General features: G+C 48.9%; 1 protein-coding gene across 2 annotated transcripts in view; it reads right to left on the bottom strand.

The window, feature by feature from the left end:
* Positions 1-13042, bottom strand: part of RASGRP3 (RAS guanyl releasing protein 3) — a 39027-nt gene that overhangs the window by 5087 nt on the left and 20898 nt on the right. Inside the window, exons 11-14 of one of the 2 annotated variants that reach the window (XM_016219004.2) lie at positions 11046-11162; positions 9134-9249; positions 6106-6253; positions 1601-1637 (exon numbers count right to left, since the gene is read on the bottom strand). In XM_016219004.2, the coding sequence (XP_016074490.2) occupies positions 1601-1637; positions 6106-6253; positions 9134-9249; positions 11046-11162 (418 nt within the window). The remainder of the gene's footprint in view (positions 1-1600; positions 1638-6105; positions 6254-9133; positions 9250-11045; positions 11163-13042) is intronic. The other variant, XM_016219005.2, reaches the window with a different exon arrangement.

The following is a 13042-nucleotide window of genomic DNA, read 5'->3' as shown; positions in this document are numbered from 1 at the left end:
TCGTTTTGAGCCCTAAAATGTGGCCCCCACTGAGGGTCAGGAAATCATTGTGTTCATGCGAAATGAGGGCCAACTGCTGAGAGGTGGCTGGAGGAAAAACGCATCACACGGGACCAATATCAACCCGAAGGGCGCCTGTGATCGGGATGTTTCCTCCTGTAGCTTTGCGGTGGGCAGTTAGGCACGAGCGGAGCAAGGCCATGTGCCGAAGGTCCCCAGAGTGGAAAGCCCTGGGTGCCTAGCAGGGCAACAGGAGGGTGGGACCTCGCCCCCAGGGCGACCTCTCCTCCCCTAGCATGTCAGTGGCCATGCTGCTTGGACCCCTGACCTTTCCTCCCTAGAGATAACATCTAGGCCTCAGCTGTATTTCAGCTCCAGGCCCAGAAAAGCAGCAAAACCAGATGAGCAAGACCACCCCACGGCTGCCCTCAGGACCAGCTGCACTGGATAATATCCCCCTGTCCTGGCCAGTGGGGACCCAACCCCGAAAGGACACACCTGGAAAGCTGCTGAATATTCTCTTGAGATCTTCCCCTGAGACCTCCCCTAAAATCTCCACCCTTAAAACCCTTAGGATAGAGGACCCTAGGGGAGTGGCTCGCCTCTTTCCCTTCTCCTTCCCTTCCCTCTCCTCCAGGCGAGTCACCTTTACCTTCCTCACCCCCAAGCTCCAAGGGCCCTTCCTTTGCCTTTATAACAGTTTCCTAAGCCCATTTCTTCTACAGATTACTTCTTCTAACTCTGTAATGTAATAAATAAATGTTCTCTTACAGTTTAAGTCATGGCTCTGAATTCTTCCCTAGCCAGAACTCAAGTACCGGGGTTGCTGAACCCAGGTCGGGTCTGACCCCACCGGTTTAACACCCAGTGCCGTTCCCACTGCCACCAACAGTTTTATCATATTTTTCAAGAGCATGATCACATTCTTAAAAGAACCAGTATAAAGTGCCTGCATAAAACATTCAGCAATTTCTCAAATCAAATATCAGCAATGTGTCATGAGCCTATGTGAACAAGCAGCAACACAGGCCTAGCTGCCTAGTACTTGGCATGTGCATGGCATTCGTCACATGCATTTATTCAGTTGTTATAAATTTTCATTAAATGGGGGAGCTATATGAATGAATTCATCGAAAGGGACAAGCTTTCTCTTATGTCTCACCATCGCCTGTGATTCAGCAGAGAAAGGAATAGCTGCGACGTGAGAGTGGGAAGCACTGCACGTGTATTGCGTATGGGTGTCCCCTGAGAGAGAAAGTTCTTCCAGTGCAGCCCGGGAGTGAGGCCTGTCCCACCTCGGCATCCCCACCTCATCTGTGTGCCGAGGATTCTGAGCTGACAGCTCCTAAGATGAGGGCTAGATGCAGGCAGCTGATGGAGGGGGTCTGCCCCCTTCTAACAAGCTTTAAAACTCCGACCTGGGCTCTCCAGGCCTCCAGGGAGCGCTTGCCGAGACACTCTGCCCCTGCATGCAGTTCCCGTGGCCCCAAAGCCCCAAGTCCTCCAGGGTGCCAAGGGCTTTGGCGATCTCATCAGACAAATTGGAATCCTATCCCAAATGTCACGTTAAAGACGTTTTAACCCAGTCGCATTTATTTACCTTTGCATTTGTATCCTTGCTTGATTATGCCCCAGAGCTGTAACAAAAGACAAAGGGATGTCAGGGAATCTGAAGAAAAATCTGGAAAGAAAACAAGGCCACGAAGAAGGAAGTCCTGGGAAGCGAGATGACCAGTGGAGCACAAACAGGATGTAGCTGCTCCTGACACCCTTCCTGCCAGATAGGGGAACCTCCCCCAGCCCGCCGCCGGGTGACAACAGGAATCCTGCTTCCCTTTTCCACCTGGGAGCCAAGAGCGAGCTGGGTGGGGAACTGCTGGGTGCATTTACGGGACCTCAGCATCTGCGCTCTCAGCACAATTTAGGGGGGAGACTTTCTTTGTCTTGGGCTTTCATGATATTCACGCTGCTCTTGGTGCCCCCCTGCAGGAATGAAGCCACCTAAGCGGCGCCCATCCCACTAACGCATTTCTGTTTTCTGGGTTATTTTCTGAGTAACGCCAGTGCTTTGAAAGAACCCAGAAGAGGAAAGCATCCGGTGTGCATTTGTGTATTTACTTCCCGCATTTGCTCAGCGTTTGCCTGTGCCAGGGCTCGGGCGAGGGCACAGAGGAGGCTCAGACTTTGCCAGCCAAGTAGGAAGTGGGTGTGGGCAGTGCCACATGTCGCCGGGGAGACGTGAGGGCGCACAGTTCAACCGGGAGGCATCTGCCCGCGTGGTTCCGGGGCACATCCCGGCGGCCGTGTCCTTGCCCTCCTGACACACTGGGAACTTGGTGGAAAAGGGACCTTCCTCTGTTCTTCCTCATGCCTTTCAGAGCACTCGCACGTGGGTCTCGTGGGTCTCGGACACCAGGCACACACCGTGGGGCGAGGTAAGTGGGCTGAGCTTAAGCTGGAGAAGCTCACCCCGAACCTTTTCCTGGTTAGGCCAGGGGACTGACACCTACTTCATAAAATAATGTTGAAAGCAGCAGGGCTGGTGGCCTCCGGGGCTGATGGGGGTGTCATATGCCCCCGCGACAAGAATAAGTTGCCACCAATGTGAAGTGACTCAAGGGCATTATAAAGGCTGCTTCTTACCCTCCTTCTGACAAGAAAAATCCTCCCAGTGGACAGTGATTCCTTTGAGCCTTAGCAGCATTATTTCATCAACAATAAATTTTAAAAAGTTATCTGGTTTCCCAGAATACACTATTACGATGAAAATGCTTCCTGGAACAAGGCGAGGTTCTACCTTGGGGACAAGAAGGGTTATTAAGGCAGTTGACTGGAAGCAAGGCCTCGGGGCCTAGGATGGCCGAGGAGGGCAGGCAGGAGACAATAGGCAAAGGAAGTGGGTGGTCAGGCATGACCTCACCTCAGGGCATCCTGGGCTTCTTTTTTATAATAGGTAAGTGTGATGATCCAGGAAGTTAAGTTGCAAGGTCCTGTGTCTGGGAAACTTTGTAGCAGTAAGAAACTGTTTCCTCACCGAGCCCTTGGTAATAGTCATAACAATGACAGCAATGATATCTAAGGTGTGCTGAGCTCTTGCTATGGGAAAAGCACAGTTTTAAGCTCGTTGTGTGTATTAGCTCATTTAATGTTCACAGTATCCTTCTGGGGGAGGAAATCATGACTTCCTCATTTTCACAGATGAGACTGAGCCACAGAGCGTGGGGGAAATCACTTGGCCAGGTCTCAGAGCGTGTACGTAGGAAAGGACAGTGTGCCACTTGAGAGAAAGACAGGGAGGCGCTGCTCCCGGGTGTCCTGGGTGTGAGCAAAAACCACTGATTTGGGACAAGAAAGGAGACGGTTTCGGCAGCATCCTAATATCTGGATATGGCACATGATTCGCACAGCTGCAGGAACTGCTGAAAAAGATGTAGTCAAGCCCGAGTCCTCCCGGGAGGGGAAGTCGGGGCATTGCTCGCGAAGGCTTGCTCAATAACTAGGGGGCCCTGGGTCGGCGTGCCAGCCCGGGACGGCAGGGGGGGCCTCATGTGGACGTGTGTGTAGGAGTACTTCCCACGGTCCTCTGCTTGGAGGCCTCGGGGCTGCTGTAACACTTGGAGGATTGATTGTGTGTGAGGAGCACTGGACCGGGAGTCAGGAGACCTGGAGATGAGTCACAGACCTGCTGCTAAAGATCCATGTGACCTTAGGGAAGTCACTTTACTTCTCAAGACCCTGAAATAAGGGAATTAGCAAACCTCTTTCAGTTCTGGAATTCTTGTTTTAAAATAAGTGTCTTTTAAGTAGTGTCTGTCTGTCTTCCTTACCCTTAAAATGGAATTTATTTCAAAAGCCAGTAGTCCAGTCACTGATAAATGCTTCCTTGCATCCCCCTACGATGCCTCTCGATATATCTAGAGGGTTTTATTTATTTAAAATATGTTTTTATTGATTTTAGAGAGAGAGGAAGGGAGAGGGAGAGAGAGAAACATTGATCGGCTGCCTCCTGCATGCCCCCTACTTGGGATAAACCCACAACCCGGGCATGTGCCCTGACAGGGAATAGAACTGGCAACCTTTTGGTGCATGGTCTCAACCAACTGAGCCACCAGCCAGGGCAAGAGTTATATTTATAAATCCCTTTGAAACCAATGGACTTTTTAAAATGTTTGTGAGTAAAGATCAAATCAAATTGTACCAATGATTAAATATATTTTGAAAAATAAAAAAGGGCTATTAAAATTTTAAGTGAGTTAATTTCCATTAAACTCCAAAAGTATGAAGGAACACTAATACACACACACACACACACACACACACACACACATATATATATATATTTACCCTGAGCTATGTGACATGCCATATGTCTGATATCATTTAATCATCATAACAACATAACAGGTAAGTCTTAACCCCTTTACAGATAGGAAGGCAGAGAGGCAGTCAATAACTCGGTCAAGAACAAAGAGTTAATATAGGGACAGAACTGGGATTCAAAGCCAGACTCCAAGTCCAGAGCTTTCTAACTCATCGCAGCTGCCCCAACAACCTAGTGCCGGCAAATCTGCTCTGAGGAGTTGGGGGAGGAGTGTGGATGCTCCCCAGAAACACTACCTTGTTGCTTTTCTAGAACCGGTGCCTCCATGAAAGGGAGAGACATCCAGAAGGACTGGAGAGCAGAGATAAGCTCCTGAGACTTGGTAAGGGCCTTCCAACTCTCACACCACACCGAAAGACAGATATCTCAGCCTGACTTCTGGCGGAGCTGTGCGGTGGCCTCACAGGTTCACTGGGCCCCACTCCGCAGCAGAGAGCTACACATGGCCTCATCCCATTGCAGCATTTTTCAGGCCTAGATACATGCTAAAATTCCCATCGGAAGAGAGGAACATGAAAAAGAAGACATATTGATTTTATGATAAAGTGGTCTGGTAATACCACCTCAGTGGAGAAGCTGATAGGTTAAGCTCTCCCTCCCTGCGGTGGGCGAGGAGAGTGGTTAGGCTGGCCTTGCCCCTTGACCACATCAGCTGCTGTGACCACGTGGGGCCACCTTGGAGGTCACCACTGCCTCTCATTTACCCACTGTCAGAGGGGCGTGTGCTTAAACCCAACTCCTGCCTTCGGGGAGGAGCTAGTTCTTCAAGAACGGGATGGGGAGAGTGTAATTTTAGTAGTAGCCTGTACTATCGGCTGTGGATTCAATGTGGGCCTGCAGTGGGACGTGACTGCTGAACAAGCCAACAAAACTGAGCTCTGGCGTCTGGTACAGGAGCAAGAGTCAGGTTCACTTGGCCGCTGGGCCACCCTCACCTAGCGTACCACAGTTTCCATCTTATTATAATTTGGGTATCACCGGGAAGATGTCCAGGGCCCAAGAGCCTTTGTTTAATACCAGCCTCAAACTGACCTTAGTTGCCAAGGAATTACCAAATGCGGGGAGATGCACCGGATCCTGCTCTGGCCACTACCGGCTGTGCGTCCTGGGAAACCTGGGCTATCCTCTGTGACCTCTCACTGTCTTCACAGGCAAATGGGGAGAGGAAAAGGCCCATGTCGCAGCTAGTCATGAGGGTCACTTACACCAACGTCTGGGAAGCATTTCATCACTGTCAGGCGCCAGGTAAATGGTGTATCCATCTTCTCTCCAAAACTATGATTTTTTCTTTTGGAGCCACAAACTACTGAGCCCGGCCGCGATGGGTTTCTAGTGACTGACACCACATGCACTAAGAACTAGGAGCAACTGGCTAAGATGAATACTCCTCTTAATTGCGGCGCTTATGAGGATCAGTGAGGAGTGCCAGGGCTCACTGGGTGGCACGTTTCCCTGGCAGGGGCTGAAGAGAGAAACTGCTCACTCTCGTTAGCGGCTCACCAGCCTTCCCCGCCGTGGCCAGCCCTGCATTCCTAGAAAGAACATAACGCAACCTGCAGATCTTGCTTTGGTCTTTAATTTTCTGTTGAATTCGGGGAGCCATCCTGTTTTCTTCTGGCCTAAGGCGGCCAGCGGATTCTGTTCGGTGTATCACTGCCCTACCTTCCCGGGAGGCGGCACAAATACCGACAGACAGGAGAGGAAACAATGGAAGACGGACTTACAAATCCCGCACAGTGTTCGCAGAAGGTTGGCTTGAGATAGGTCATCTCCTGAAAATTGTGGACAAATCCTGGTCCCATTTTACAGTGTAGTTGGGACTTGGCTCTCAGGAAGTAAGCCATCATTTCATCTTTACTAATGAGGCCGTCCCTGTGAAGAGAATCCAAGAAGGGAGGGGTCTCTGAATACCTGATGGCAAGGCGGCTGCCACACTTTAATCGTTTGCCCCCCAAACCTTTGTGGCCAAAACCAGTGAGGGAGGGGCACTGCCCCATTACACCTGGAAGGGGGAGAGGACCTCCCGTAGGCTCAAAGCGCCACAGGCTTGCTCAGTCGGCAGCAGGGGTGCGTGTGTGTGTGTGTGTGTCTGTGTGTGTGTGTCTGTGTGTGTGTGTCTGTGTGTGTGTCTGTGTGTGTGTCTCTGTGTGTGTGTCTGTGTGTGTGTGTCTGTGTGTGTGTGTCTGTGTGTGTGTCTGTGTGTGTGTCTCTGTGTGTGTGTCTGTCTGTGTGTGTCTGTGTGTGTGTGTCTGTGTGTGTGTCTCTGTGTGTGTGTGTCTGTGTGTGTGTGTCTGTGTGTGTGTCTCTGTGTGTGTGTGTGTGTCTGTGTGTGTCTGTGTGTGTGTCTCTGTGTGTGTGTGTCTGTGTGTGTGTCTGTGTGTGTGTGTCTGTGTGTGTGTCTGTGTGTGTGTGTCTGTGTGTGTGTCTCTGTGTGTGTGTGTGTGTCTGTGTGTGTCTGTGTGTGTGTCTGTGTGTGTGTCTCTGTGTGTGTGTGTGTGTCTGTGTGTGTGTGTCTGTGTGTGTGTGTCTGTGTGTGTGTCTCTGTGTGTGTGTGTGTGTGTCTGTGTGTGTGTGTCTGTGTGTGTGTGTCTCTGTGTGTGTGTGTGTGTCTGTGTGTGTGTGTCTGTGTGTGGGTGTGTGTCTGTGTGTGTGTGCGTGTGTGTGTGTGTCTCTGTGTGTGTGTGTGTGTGTGTGTGTCTGTGTGTGTGTCTGTGTGTGTGTGTGTGTGTGTGTGTGTGTGTGTCCTGTGCACCACCGCACGGAAAGTCTCCTTTATTACCAAATAGGAGCTTCCAGGAGGACACCTTCCTAGCCCGTGCCTCGCAGCAGAGCTTGCAAGAACCAAGCTGCTTGCGGGAGGCAGAAAGCCGACACATGGACGGCCACTCTCCCACTCACTGGGTAGGATGTCGTCCGGCCGGTGCCACCAGGAATCCTCTCTTGGCGTCATCCCGTCTCCGAGGAAGTCACGCCCCCCCTCGCGGCCCCCCAGGCTCTGCTCCCCCTCCACCCCCTCCCCTGGTCACAGATGTCAGGCTTTCCTCCTAAAAATGTCTCTCCTCCACCCCGCCGCGGGCTCCCGCGCTCGTCTGGTCTCTCTCTCTTGCTCCAGATGCTTTCAGGGACAGAGGCATTAGACGTCTGTCCATCCCTTCCGTCACCCTACTCCACGCGGTCAGGTTTCTCACCCTACCACTCTACGGGACTGTCACAACGGCATCCTCAAGTGGCCTCTTCCCACCCCTCGAGCTTGGTGGCCTGCTGGCAGCACGTGACATGGGGACAGTTTGCCCCCGTTGGCACTGTCTCCTGCGCGGACCCCGTGCTGCCCTGGTTTCCCTCCCCGTCCACCGCGCTCCTTCTTCCTTGCGCCTCTCCGTTGGGGACAGGAGCCCCCGAGCGGCGTCCCCCCGCCCCGCCTCGGCCCCCAGGCCGAGCTCCGGGTACCCCCGCCTGAGGCCGGGGCCGCGCCTCCAGCCCGCGGCTGGGAGTCCCGCTGCCGCATCTTCGGCAACTTGCTAGAACCTTTTCCGACGTGGTCCGCTTTCCTCTCAAAATCAGCACATCCGACTCTCTGACTAAAGAAATCATGGAAGCTATGGACACTTCAAACCTTCATTTTTTGGGGAAAAAGGTTACGTATCTGCCGGGCAGTCTCAGTTCCCTCTAAAGAACCAGCAGAGGAAGGAAACAGAGACTGGGAAGTGATTTTAAGTTTATGGCCTCACACACTTGATTCAAGTTGATTTTAAGTGTACATGCCACTCACAGAGACAAACAGAGGGGAGAAGTGGGCAGTTCCTGGGTAACTTAAATGTTATTTTGTAAAGGAAGTTTATGTTGCTAATAATTTAATTCATTTAAAAAGTATTCTTTGTTCTGGATATACAATAAAGGTGAATTAAGGTTTAAGACACTTTTGATAAAGTACCAAGGCTTTCCTTGGTGTGTTGAATTACTTACAGATTTAATTTTTTAAAAATTCTTACACCAACAAAAGTATTAGAGGATTTTAATATGATATAATTTGGACATTTCACCAATATAAAATCTGGCGTTTCATTAAAGATGACTTTAAAACTATGAATTAATCTCATATAATTAAAAATTAATCAAATTATTAACGCCAGGCTTTCTTGGCAATTATTTCTTAACCATTTTTTTAATGAGCTGGGTTTTAGCTTCTAAACTCATTTAATTTTCAAGAGTTATTTGAAGAGAAAGAAAAATATGTTATTTGTTTATTAAGACAAACTTTGAGCTGGCAAATTAAAAGAAAAAAGCACATGGACACTGCTTGGCTATGTGCAGCCATAACCTGCTCTCATGAAGACCATAAGTAATAATAATAATAATAAAATCTTACTTTCTTGGTGAGTTTGAAGATCGCCTGCAGGTTCACTGATGCTGAGGACTGTACCAGGCCAACTCTAATACTATTTCTCCTCTACTGTTTTTTGATGGAGTTGTGGGGTTGATGAACTAACTAAAGAGTAGAAATAATGTGGGAAATGGAGAGCTGGGCTAATTTGCAAGTGGGTTCTTATACTCAGCACTGATGATATCATCTGTCCTGCGATTCCATCCAGTCATGATCATGGTCACCAAGAAAAATTTCAGTGGAAAGCTAGACTCACAACGCACTAGGATGGAAGCTGTCAAGATGTAAATGAACAATTTCCTTGCTCTCCTCAGATAATAATTTCCTGCTTCAAGACAATTGCATTGAAATATAACAAAATTAAGACTTACTGATCTTTGTCCAGCACACAAAAGGAATCCAAGAAGGGAAAATTGGCAGCTATACTTTCAAAGTCCTCTTGGGAGATGTACCCATCATGGTCATGGTCATAGTTTCTAAACACAGACTGCAAAGGAAAGACAAATATTTATTGAATGACCACTTATAAGTCAGGCTCTGAACTTACTATTGGGAAAGCAATGATAACTAGCATATTATTCTTTCCATCAAGTTGCTTAGAATCTCACGGGAGATAACAAAATCAACAGCCTTTATGGTATAACAAGATAAGTGCAATGCTAATGATAAAAACAGTGCTGGGGCGGGGGGTGGATTTTAAAAAGTTTCCTGGAGAAAGTGAAATCTAAACTGAGACCTCAGGCTTGAGCAGGAGCTGGGCTTGGTGAATTCACAAATGCCAGCACCACAACAATAGAATTTATGAAGCTATAAACTGAAATTTTTTGAAACTTGAAAAGTATACTTTTAATGTAATTCCAACCAAAATCCCAGTGGGAATTAGTTTTAAATGAACAAAAGAATTCTAGAGTTCAAACAGAAGTGAACGCGTTGAGAATAGCCTAAAATTGTTTAAGGTAGGAGGTAATGGGGCCACAGCCATCTTCGTTCCCTGGTCCCCACAAAAATGCTTGGTGAAGCCACAGAATTCGTCCCTGCTCCAGAGCAGGAGCCGCCATGGCCCCAGGCTGAGACAGGGCCTGGAACAGAATCTGTGACGAGTCGGTACGAGAGCTCGAGGAACAGATGCCACACAGGCCACCACACCACAGCCCAGCTGGCGGCAGCTGAAATCCTTGACAACCAGTCAGTAGAGCAAAACGGAGGCGGAGGGGACAGGGGCACGGAGGCTGTGTCCAAAGTGGCTCTTCCGCAGGTTACGGGGTCCACTCGGGTCACTGTTGGGAAATCTGAGAATATCCTCTTGGTCACAAACCAGATGTCTGCTTTAGGGGAGGCCAGGACCGGGGATTTAGCTCAGCAAGCACCGTTGGCAGCTGCTGAGAAATTCAAAGTCCAAGGTGAAGCTGCCTCAGACATCCAAGAAAACGCACAGGCCCGGCCAGTGTGGCTCAGTGGTTGGGTGTCAACCCATGATCCAGGCGATCGGGGTTCGACTCCCGGTCAGGGCACATGCCCGGGTTGCGGGCTCGATCCCCAGTGGGGGGCGTGCAGGAGGCAGCCGATCAATGACTCTCATCACTGATGTTTCTCTCTCCTTCTCCCTTCCTCTTTCTGACATCAATAAAAATATATATATTTAAAAAAAAGAAAGAAAACACACAGACTCCAACTGTACAAGAGGAGAGGGCGGGAGAGGGCGATGGAACAGGTGTGTGGAAGTTGAGGACAGACTCGGCCACGGCACAAGCAAATGTTTCCATCTTCCCCACATCGGGGCCGGTTCTCCTCTGTGTGGAAAACTCTGAAGCCTTGCCCTCCATTAAGTGACGCTTCTTCCCTAAATGCCACTGTGCTGCGGTGTCCCAGGGCCCCAGATGCACACGGCAAGAGCAGCTATCCGCTTGCGGGGCCTTTCCCGCCCCTCAGGTACCAGTGTATAGTGCCTGTTACCGTGACCCCTGCGGGGTTTGAATGAGTGCACCCCACACAGCCCCTCAAGCTGCAGAGGTGATGACAGGTGTCAGGGCTGCAGAGAGGAACTGGGAGCAGCTGAGGGCATCTGGGCAGGTGGGAACACACAGGAGAGGGGGAGAGGGGGCCTTTCTTGAAGACTGTGCCCCAGAGGCTGATGCCAGGCTGAGCTAAGTGTCTGCTACATTGCTCCTACCTGCCGGGGGCTGTTGCCATGGGCTCCATCTGATTCCCGAGCAACCGAAGAATATTCTGGAAAGAGAAAGCGGCCTTCTAGTGCTCACTCTTAACACTCCTTCAACCACTTACCTCAACTAATTTCCTTATGTGCTTGTTGATGACCGTGGGGTCTGGCTTTGGCATGACTCCTGATGCCCACTCCAGGGGCACCACGGGCTTGGTGGGCGTTGTAGGGGAGGTAGGCTGCTGATAGAAAATACACACATTTTTCACCTTTATCTGGGGCCTTGGACAATTAGGACCAGGGACACTGAGAAAGACAGTTACATTTTGTATATCAATAATCCCAGTAAAAACTTACATGTATGTAGCACTTAAATGTTTTGAAAACAAATATCTTTTGTCAATGGAATCTAATCTGTAATGAAATACATACTGGAATAGTGCATTTTGTTTAGCAGCAACCTAAGTTCTAAATATTTAAAATAATGGGAAGAAATAATTGCTCTCTCAGCACATCCCAAAATCCTATCCAAGTTATCCAAATATTACTAAAACATCCTTAAACCCCTATGTAACAATCCATACAGGTTTTGTATCACGCAAAATATATAAAACACCAGCTGCCTTGTTCTTTAAAACTTGATGTTAGTGATAAATTAGTAGGTGTGTGCAGTAAACGGCTCCCCCTGGTTGGCCAAGTTTATGTCCTTATACTGGCATCTCTCTTAATACACTTAATCACTTCTGACTGTTGGTCTAATTATTAGGTCTCTCTAGCCCTCTTCGTGAACTTTCTGCACAGGTTTTTCCACTTTCTTGCAAGACATTTTTCACTTAACAATGTGGAGGGGATGCTGGCGATAACGCATAACATGTTTACACAACACAAGTGAAAAACACAATCCTATCGGGAGACCAGCCAAGAATGCTGTTCAGTTTACACCCCCTCCCTGGGACCCCACACAATGTAAATATTTAGGCTGGGGCGCGCATGCAAACTTGCACGAACAGGTGTTCTGATACTAAATAGGGGGTAAACATTTTTGCATGAGGAATTGAGGAGTAACTGTACTGATTTAAGCCCCAAAGAATGTTGTGGGGTGGCTGTTGCTGGCATCCTGTCGGCTACCCACAGGACCAAAAATTACCTGCCGTCTGGATATGGTCACTTCCACACACAGTCACACTCACACCTGCACATATTGTGGCTCTTCGTTTCGTTGATCTGATGAAGGAGAAGCCCACAGTTCCCAAACTGTACAAGGCAGCCTGCCCACAGTGCTGCAGAGAGCTCAGAGGGGCACCACAAGGTACTTCAAACTTCCAGGGGACATACAGCGACACCCAATGCTCGTCAGACACCACAAACTACCAGCTGGAAGTATTTCACAGGTCCCCCATTAGACAGTGCTCCATCGCTTTTCAATGATATATATTCCCAAAGCAAAATATCCATGCGGGACAAAAACTAAGGGTGGCAGGATCCAATCTGATTCCAAGACTTAGAAATTATACAGTGTCCAATAGGCACACACATCCACTAGTAAGTAATTGTGGTTATTTAAGGAATGAAATAAAAATATTTTTATTTCAATGTATGCATATTATTTTTTCAATCAAGTACTACGTCATTAGAACATAAATATTTATTAAGTTGTTTGGACTTGACTGTTCTATAAGTGGAACTCTTAAGTATTGTGTTTGACCTAGAGGCCGTGTGCAAAATCTGAGACACAAAGTAAAACACAAAGACCTAGTGAGGCCCGAGGGTCCCACCATGAACAGAAACGGGTCCACAGTGGGACGGAGTCAGCTGAGGTTGGCCAGCACCAGCGGTGAGCCCATGAAGCACAGGCTCTCAGGAATATGTCCCCAGGGCGCCCTGCTCTCCAGTGATCCGCACGTGCCAAACACAGCACAGGACTGGGTGGAACTGCACTGAGAGGAGACAGAAAGGGGCTGGGAAACGTGTTTTATAGAATCACAGGAGTTTAGCACTTGGAAGGGGCTGGAAAGTCTCTGCTGTTACAAAAAAAATACGATGACTTTTCTATGTTTGATGGAAATGTCTCCCCAGGTCGGCAAAAATTTATCTGCAAATAAACTGAGGTGGATCTAAAGAG

Source organism: Miniopterus natalensis, chromosome 13 (genome assembly GCF_054644295.1).
Source record: "Miniopterus natalensis isolate mMinNat1 chromosome 13, mMinNat1.hap1, whole genome shotgun sequence".
Taxonomy (NCBI): domain Eukaryota; kingdom Metazoa; phylum Chordata; class Mammalia; order Chiroptera; family Miniopteridae; genus Miniopterus; species Miniopterus natalensis.
Note: the sequence above shows the minus strand (reverse complement) of the source record. Positions and strands in the feature narration are given on the sequence as shown.